We start from the raw sequence: 8,874 nt of genomic DNA, 5'->3' as shown, positions 1-8,874 counted from the left end.
TGTTTTTTTTTTTTTTTGAAGAGGTTTTTACTATAGGGCGCGTGCGCTCACCAGAAAGACAGACAGAGACAGAGAGACAGAAAGCGAGGAGAAATCACACCCCAGGGGGCATGGCCACGCTGCAATCCCTTCTCCTCCATTCTCCTCTCGGGATCTTGGGCACACATGCACACGTGCCCGGCGTGAGTTTAAGCCACTGGGTCCAGGACTCAAACTGTGGTCAACTACATAGGAATTCAGTGACATAGCCATTACGCTAACCTCTGGTCCCTTAGTGAGTCTTCTTGATGCTGCTCATGATGATGCTGGGACAAAGTCTCGGACTGGTCTGTGGCTGGTGGCAAGGGGGCTCACACCCCACAGAAAGGCAATAGCATCCCCGTCTTAAGATGAGCCCTTGTCTCTCTGGCCCATCTGTAACCGCCAGCATAAGGCCGACCTTAGGAGACTGGCTCAGCCCTTCTGCCAGGAGCAACCCAGGATCCTGCCACATCTGCCAGCTTGTCCTGGGGCTCCTGGGACTCTGCTGGGGAGCAGGCCTTTGGAAACTGCAGCTGAGGAGGATGGGAGTTTCCAGCTAGGTGTAGGGCCTCAGTCAGGGCTGAGGAAGGCCTCCAGAATTTCTCCCAATCTATATCCTTTTCACCCTTCCTGGAAGCTCCGCAGGCCCCATGTGTTCTTTGGGATTTCCCCATGTGTTCTCCGGGACTCAGCTGAGATCCTGACCTCCCCCCAGGGCAGAGGTAAACCTCATTCGGAAGTCAGAAAGTCAGGCACTGGACCCCCTGAGCCAAGCAGGAGGGTGCCCCAGGCCAGTGGGCACTATGCAGCCATCCTGTCCACTGACAGCTATGGCTGCCCCCGAGCTGTGGGGCCTCTGATCTGGAGGGCCTGAATCCTCTTGAGCATCAGCCCAGATTCTTAGCCACGAGCAGCAGACCTCACTGCAGCTAGTGAAGGCCCAAAGATGTTTAAGGCTCTTTGAGAATGGGGATTCAATAAACTCAAAATACCCTACAGAGCGTGCTGCAGGCTGCAGGGCTACAGCCCCGGGCGCACTCAGCCAGCACCCAACCCTGGATTTGCCCATAGACCTCAGGAGGAGGATATTGGGGCTGCCACCTTCACCAGAACACGATTCCTGCATCTGTCTCCTTGTGGGATCCTTATGGGGGTGGGAGAGGCTTCTGGTCACCTGAGCCTGAGCAAATCACTGCCCTTAGCTGCAGGGAGGCTGGGAAGCTCTCATTTCTTCCCAGAGATCCCTACTTTGGGAAGGTGAGAGGTTCTCTGCAGTAGGGATAGTGCTCTATAGAGAAGGGACCCTGCAGCCTCTCCCGGAGCTTGCTTAGGTCAGTCCGCTGGGTAAGAGCTGGCATCGGAGCCCTGGAGCCTTGTATGGTCCGGTGTCTCAGCCTGAGCTGGGTCCCACCTCCAGGCCTTTGCCTGTGCTGGTCCCCATCCTGCAATATCTTTCCCATTATGTCCTAGGAGCCTCCTGTCTGTTGAGCCCCCGTGGGCCGAGCTCTCTGACTGGAGCGAACTCTGTGTTCCATGGACTCTCAGCGCGTGTTGTTTCCTGCCTCTGCCTGTCTTACATCTTGGAGACCTAGCACCAGCTTATATAGGCACACAGTAGGTACTGCATATGTGCCCACTAGAGGTTAGGCAAGCAGCTGGGGAATGGCAGAGAATTCATGTATCTCCACCCCCCACCCCCCCAGCTTGGCACCCTTCCTGGAACCCCCCAGGGTCTCTTGGCAGGATGCTCAAGAGAGCAGTGCTGGTTCCAAACATTGAGCTGGCAGGGACAGCGACCATCCTCTGTCCCTCCAGGGTCAGTGTGGGGCCAGGCAGCGGGCAGAGGCTGGAGGTGGCTGAGAAGGAAATGGTTGAAATTTGCAGCCAGGGCAGGAAATGGACAAATTGTCGAGGAGGAGTTGGAATGCCAGCTGGAATGCCGCCTCCTCAGTGCCGTGCACCCCCCCACCCCGAGATCCAAGCCGAGTCAGGAAGTGCCTGGTGTCTTGGCCAGAGGAGCTCTTTGCCCCCACGGTGGGTGCCTGCCCAGTGCTTATTCTGGTACCCAGCTACAGGCTTTGTAGGGGGAAGTTTGGAAATAGATGGAGGGGGCTGCAGGACAGTGGAAGAACTGGGAGCTGGAAGCAGGGTGGCGGGGTCCCACCTCTGCTACCACCCACGTGGGCTTCCGCTCAGCTTCTGTGCCAGGTGCAGGAGGCCTTGAGAACCAGCTCTGCCAACCTACACAGCCCTGAGTGAGCTTGGTATCCGGCACACTCGCTCGGATGTCACACTCTGCACACGTCTGCTCCACACAAAATGCCTTTTTCAAATGGAAAACTTCTATTCCGTCTTCTGAACCCAGATCTACCGTAGCTCCTGGATGAAACTGCCTCAAGCACCCCACCTCACAGATGCTATGTCCCTTCCATCCCACAGCTTTACGACCCAGACCCCCTGTTCTGGGGGCCTCTCTCCCTCCTTCCACTGGGTTAGGTGTCCCTGAGGATGTAAGCGCAGCTGGACTCTGTGACGCCTGCAGACCCCAGCGCTCGGCAGGACACGTAGTTAACACCTAGTGCTTGCTGGGTGCAGTTTCTGCCCCCGAGATAGCCGTTAGCAACAGCACACATTCTCCACCCTCTTGGGGGATCTATGTGGACTCTGTCTTCACCCACTACCACCATGGTTTGCAATAAGAGCTCCACCTTGGAAGTCAGGCAGCTTGCATTTGAACTCCGGCTCTGCCACCCACGAGCTCTATGTCCCAGCTCCCCGAGCCTCAGTTTTGTATTCTGTAAATAGGGTGTAATAACATGCCCACCTCAGAGGGATGTGGGAGACCCGGGGATAAGAGCCCTTGGCACCCAGTAGGCGCTCAGTAACGCCAGCTATTATTATCCACCCCCTCAAAAGCTCTCTTGGCTCAGAGAGAGAAGAAAGAGGGCCCTGAGTGATTGTGGATTTCTAGGGTTGGGATGCCCCCTCGCAGGATTCCTTCATCCCAGCGGGGGAGGTAATTAGCATTCCAGCCCCAAGGAGCAGCAAGCGCTCAGAGTCACCCCATAAATGAAAAGATGCCCAGCGGCTTAGCCGACCTGAGGCGCCTCCCGCCTCCTCCCACCAGCTCCAATAGGGCTCTGCCCACAGCCGCAGTGAGTAGAGATGGTGCCAGCTCCTCAGTTTTGTAGAGGGCCCCAGCCTGAGGAGCAGCACAGCATGGGAGGGAGCTGCCCCTGGGTAGTCGGGCCTCTCGGTCCACCCTTGAAGCATGGCGAGGCAGCTGGTAGGAGGCAGCCCTGGAAGCAGCTTGGTCCCCTGGAGTACAGGGGCTGGAGGCGTCCCATGGAATCCAGTGGGACCAAGGGGGTTGTGAGGATCTTGCAGCTTCTTTGTCTGGACAAAGCGGCTTAGGGGAGTGACTGTGTGGTTCTTGGTCCCATGTTACACATACACTTTTAAAGGGGCCTGCTGTGGGGTGGCCTCTGGTTCCATAAACAAGCCTAACAGCCCAGATATCCAGCCCAGGAGCACAGGTGGGCAGAAGTCCCACAGGGCAGAAGTGCTGGGGGATGCCCTCAGGGCCTCCCAGACCCGTGCTCCATCCTGCTCTCATGCATCAGGCTGGTATCCCATGACCACTGGGAGGCACTGGCTCTGCTGAGGTTGGCCAATGGTGGCACTGATGGGGAAGGTGAGGTGTGGTTTCTCTGCCAACCAGACACCCACGAAGCTAAGGCTCCCCTGCTGGGTGCCTGTTCCCACTGAGGGTACTGGCTTCCTGTTGTTGCTGGACCCAGTGCCTCCACACTGCAGTGGCAGTTCTCTGTAAACTGTCCCGACACCCCAGATAAGCAGGCCCTGCTCCCCACTATGGTCCTAAGCTTCAGGCTCTGGGCTCGTCTGGTTTTTTTTTTTTTTTTTTCTCAATGTCCTCTGACAGTGAGTGCTCAGTGAAGGGAAGACATCCTCCTTCAGACATGGCCTCCACTCATTCATTAATTTATTTACTGCAGTGTTCCAGGTTGTCCTGGGGATGGGGTACAGTGAACTGCCCTCAGGGAGCTTATATTCGGGGGGATGCAGAAACAAACAGAAAACACATACATACTGACTGCTTGTGTCAATGCCATGGTGCGCCAGCTCCGAGGAAGTGCCGAGAGACCCGGGGGCAACTGGTGTGGGGGTGTCAGGGAGCTGGGCCTTTCGCGGGCCTCACGGAGTCTCTGGCGTGTGTTTAGGCCATGGCTGCTTTGAGCAGGAGTCTGCTCATATTCGGCATGCAAGACAACTCCCTCCAGCCTCGTGTCTGGTGTTGGAGGTCTGGCCAGCTTGCTCCTCTGCCACCTGGCTTGTCCTTGCCTATCTCTCTTGCTTGGCTTGGTGGCTGGGCCAGAAGTGGCCAGAATGATCAAGGAGGCAGAGGGAGATGGTGCAGGCCTGCAACCATGCATGTCTGTCCTTGCCACCAGCTACCGTGAGTCTGGAGTGAGTCCCTTTCGCCTTGGTTGTCCCATCTTTTATGTGGGGCGGCATAGTACCTGCTCCCAGGTGGTCGCCTCGGCCCAGTGTGGCAAAGTGCCGGTAAGGGTGCTCTGCTGGCCAGCACACGCCAGCTGGCACGGTAGCCCATGACATCTCCCTCACCTGAGCCTGACCTTCCAGCTGTTCCTGAAGTCTTTGTCGGGGGTGGGCTCCCAGGTAACAATGAAGCCAACCACCCTCCTTGGGGGCCATTGTACTTGGACAGCTCCTTCAAACCCTGGCTGGGCTTCCTGGACTAATAAGATCTGGGCTCCAGACTTATGGGGGAGATGCCCGAGTCATGGGGTGGTGACCCCACCCTCTCCTCTGAGCATGACCTGGAGACACTCCAACATCCAAGGGCTCTTCAATGGCTTAAAGGAAGAATTTCCCACCCATGAGGGCCACAGGTGACTTCAGGGGCAGCTGACCCATCTTTGAGGGCCCGAGTGTCTAGCACATGCTCCTCCTGTGGTCTGTCTTGGGGTCCCCAGAGCAGCCTGTAAGGTGGGCAGAGTTGAGTGAGACTCCCCATTTGGAGGGTGAAGAGGTTGAGGCTCTGAGCAGGAAGGAGGCCAGTGTGAGGGAGGCACAGCTGGGGGTGATGGGAGCTGATGCACCGAGGTTCTTTCTGACCACCCCTTCCAGGGGATCCGGATTCTACCACCCTGTGGGGGACAGGGCCACCTCAGGATCGCCCAGCCAGTGAGAAACTGAGGCACAGGCAATACACAGGAAGCTGCAAGGTCCTGGTCCGGCCACACTGTCGTGTGGCTCTGCTCCTATTTGCTGAATTGTCCCATCTGGGGATGGCTCTGAGCCAGCCCTGCCCTGGGTGCCCAGCAGGAAGGGCTTATTTTGGCACCTGGACCTGGACTCACTGATCCCCAAAATTCACTGCCGGTGATCAGATTCAAGTTAAGGAAACATTTATTTTAAATGTAAACTGATCGCGGTGGAATTCCTGGGTGGGTTTGGTGGCTGCAGCCTGTGGACAAAGTTGGGCGATATAAATAGGGCACAGTTGTTCCTGCTCTTAACTCAGAGGGCTTTTGCTGGTGGCAGGAGATGGCCAGCGGCCCAGGACTAGACCCTCACCTATGGCCTTCCCTGCCTCACCTCTTTCTACTAGGAGTCAGCTGGACAAGGCCACCCACCCTCATCTATACAGTAGGAGGAAGCCAGACCCTCCAGCAGTCATAGCCAGCAGGTTGGAGGCCCGTGGACACCCCTGGCCCTGGCTACCCCTGGGTCCCCTACCCTGAGTCTACCTGGCTCCCTGGCACCCCAGTCCTTGACTTCTGCCCAACACTGAGTGCTGGCAACAGCCAGTCCCCCATTCCCTCCTGTGTCTTCACTGTCCTCCTTTCTCATTGGAAATCACACATTGATACGACCTCCCATTCCCTAGTGCCAGCTCTTCCTCATGGACCCTAGAAACTGGGGTCCTGTCCTGAGGGTCCTGCCATCAGAGTGGGACTCTGAGAAATTTCCTGGACCCCTCCCACCCTAGACTCTCCCTTCCCAGTGGACCCCGCGTCACTGGCAACAAAAGCCAAGAATGCTGAGGCCCCTGGGGCTGTGACAGCTTCTGGCAGGGCTCCAGGAATCACCCACAGGCATGCCGGGGAGCTGGCGGGTGGCCAGAACGTGTCCCTGCGGCTGCTCTGGTGGGTGGTGGGCTGGCAGATGGGGGAGCCCACTAGGAAATTTGAGTCCTTGGCCATGAGAAAGTTCAACCTTTAGACCCCAGTCCAGCCCGTACATGGGGAAGCAAGCTGGTCTGCTCACCATGCAGGCACAGGGCAGGAGGCAGGGCTAGGAGTGCCAGAGGAGTCCTGGCACAGTAACGTGAGCCCCGCTTAGAGATGCAGAGACTGAGGCTTGTGGTGGGAGTGGCAATGGCATCTGGTTATTTACAATGACCATGTGCTCCAACCCTAGGACACCTTTCACCTTCTGGGCTTTGGTTTGCTCAGCTATAGGATGGGCATGAGAATGCTTGATGGACATTAAAGATCTGTCCCAACAGACTCAAGAAAGAGGCCTTAAATCCATCAGGGCTCTGCACTGCTTGGGGGTGAGGAGAAGGCATTCTGACTATCTTCTACCACTTCTTCCTTCCCACAAGAGCCTGACAGACGCTCGCCCCCAGGGCCTGGAGATGCAGGACAAGCTTCATCTTACTCCGGGAACAATGATGGATTCAAGCGCACCCATCCATGGAAAATGCTGGTGATTCCATGCGTTCTTGCTATCTCCTCCTGGCTCACAGCCTCAGAGACCCAGGCCCTAGAAGATCATTTGCCCAGCTCACCCATCCCCGACCCTCACTTTTGATGACTAACTCACAATGAAAATATCACCAAACTGTAAAATATCTTAATTCAGACAACTAGCAGGTCTGACATGGGATTAGGAATGGGCTGCCCAGGGTCTGATTTCTAGCCTTTCCTTACCAGCCATGTGATCTTGGGCATGTTGCTTGCCTCTCTCTGGGCCTCAGTTTCTTCATCTATGAAATGGGGTGATCACAGAACCTCTTCCAAAGGTCTCGCATGAGCATTAGTGGGTTAATAGATAGTACCCTGTCTGGCATTACAGAAATACTCAATAAGCGGATGTCATTATCTTTGAACATGATATACAGACCTCAGGTTTGCTGAAATTAAAATGAGTTCTTTGTGGGTTTTTGGTTTCTCGTGTGTGCCTGTGTGTCTGTGTGCATGTGTATCCTGGGTCTGCCAACTAGGTGACCACCTGAGCCCCTTCTGTGACCTTTCTACCTGGACTCCAGTTGGACGTTGGCTGAATGGACACTGGCACACGAATAGAGGGTGTTGGCTGCAGCTTCATGCAGCAGTAATAAGACCTCCTACCAGAGGGTAGGGACACCTGCTGTCCCCTCCCCATCCTGCCAGAAGGGCACAGCTGCTGCATGGTGCCCACCAGGATGGGCTTGCTCTGGACTGGGATGGATGGCACGGTCTGGGTGCTGAGGATCTGGGCTGCCCTGGGGTATTTCCTCCAGCCCCTGTACACCCATGGGATCCCTGTTGAGTCCTGTGGGGCGGTATTATGGGTCATGAAGAAGGATAAATCCTTCGAGGCATGCTGGCACCCCCTGAGACTCCATATTTCCTTATGGCCTGGTCCCCAGGAGCCCCAAAGGCAGTTTCCTTATGGAACAGGGCTCAGGGCCCCCAACCCCTCCAGGTCCTCTAAGTCCACTCAGAAAGTCAACACCTGCAGCTGCGGGCCTTCAGAAAGAGACTGGATCATTATTCCAACCAGTCTGCCTGCCTCCCTGGGCCAGGTGTTTCCTATACCCTCTTCTCTCAGAGTGACGCTGCCATCCGAACTCCATGGGACCCTGGAGTCAGCCTTTGCCTCCCTTCCCAGGGACCGAGGGAGAAGCCTTCCATTCCTTGTAGCTTCTTTCCAGGCTCGGGGTAGGACTCAGCTTAGGCAGGAAGGAAGGAGGGAGGACTAGAGCTGCCTGACCTCCCACCCTGCACAGCCAGGCAGAGGCTGCTGGTCTGGAAGGGGCTCACAGGACTTGGAGAGGGGGCCCAGCTGAGCAGCCAGGCCCTCATTACGTCAACAATGATCTCAGACAAACACTGCTGCCTGCTCGTGCTGCCTGGATCTGCACAGGTGGTCCTCTGCTGGCCAATTTCATTGAATTCTCATATCACCCCAAGAGGTGGAGGTCCAAGGGTCGGTCCCATTTTATGGATGCAAAAGCTGAGGCACAAAGCTGTGAAGTCTCTTGCCCTAGAAGCACAAGCACAGACCTGGGGCTTGGGGCTGTCCTCAGCTGTCTCTGGGTAGCTGGTGACCTTGGACAACTCCCTGACCCCTTGGCATTCAGTTTCCTGGACCCTGAGTGGGGGCCATGGCCCGTCCCTCACTGGGAGCCCAGGGGTGGAGGTCACCAGCAGGCAGCGGGCTCTCAGTAAGCAGCAGCTGTGATGACGACTTAGGAGGTTCCCGCAGCCGCAGTAATGAAGCACCGCAAACCAGGGGCTTTGAATGATAGGAATTTGTTCTCTCTCATGTGGAGGCCAGAAGCCTGACATCAAAGTGTCAGCAGGGCTGCGTGCCCTTCAGAGGCTGGAGCACAGGGTCTGTTCTCTGCCCCCTCCACTGGTTGGTTGGTTCATTCCTTCCTTCTCCAAGCAGGCATTTCTCACGCGGCTCCTGCGGACCAGGCATGGCGGTTCTGTGACTGCCTTTCCTTTCCGGATGCTTCTTCAAGTCCCCCTTGAAGCATCAAAGGCTTTGGAGCTTGGTGACCTCTGTCCTTGGAGAGGCATGGTTTCCAGG

General features: G+C 56.4%; 1 protein-coding gene across 1 annotated transcript in view; it reads left to right on the top strand.

Moving 5' to 3' along the window:
* The window catches only part of PDGFA (platelet derived growth factor subunit A), a gene marked incomplete at its 5' end in the record, with an annotated part of 61,782 nt that extends 54,575 nt beyond the window's left edge, over positions 1 to 7,207 (top strand). The window contains 1 exon segment of the mRNA XM_027775442.1: positions 6,677 to 7,207. Coding sequence (XP_027631243.1) covers positions 6,677 to 6,885 — 209 coding nt within the window.
* Between the last annotated feature and the right edge of the window lie 1,667 nt (positions 7,208 to 8,874).

This window comes from Tupaia chinensis, unplaced genomic scaffold, assembly GCF_000334495.1.
Source record: "Tupaia chinensis unplaced genomic scaffold, TupChi_1.0 Scaffold000052_1, whole genome shotgun sequence".
Taxonomy (NCBI): Eukaryota; Metazoa; Chordata; class Mammalia; order Scandentia; family Tupaiidae; genus Tupaia; species Tupaia belangeri.
This window is presented reverse-complemented; position numbering and strand designations above follow the sequence as displayed.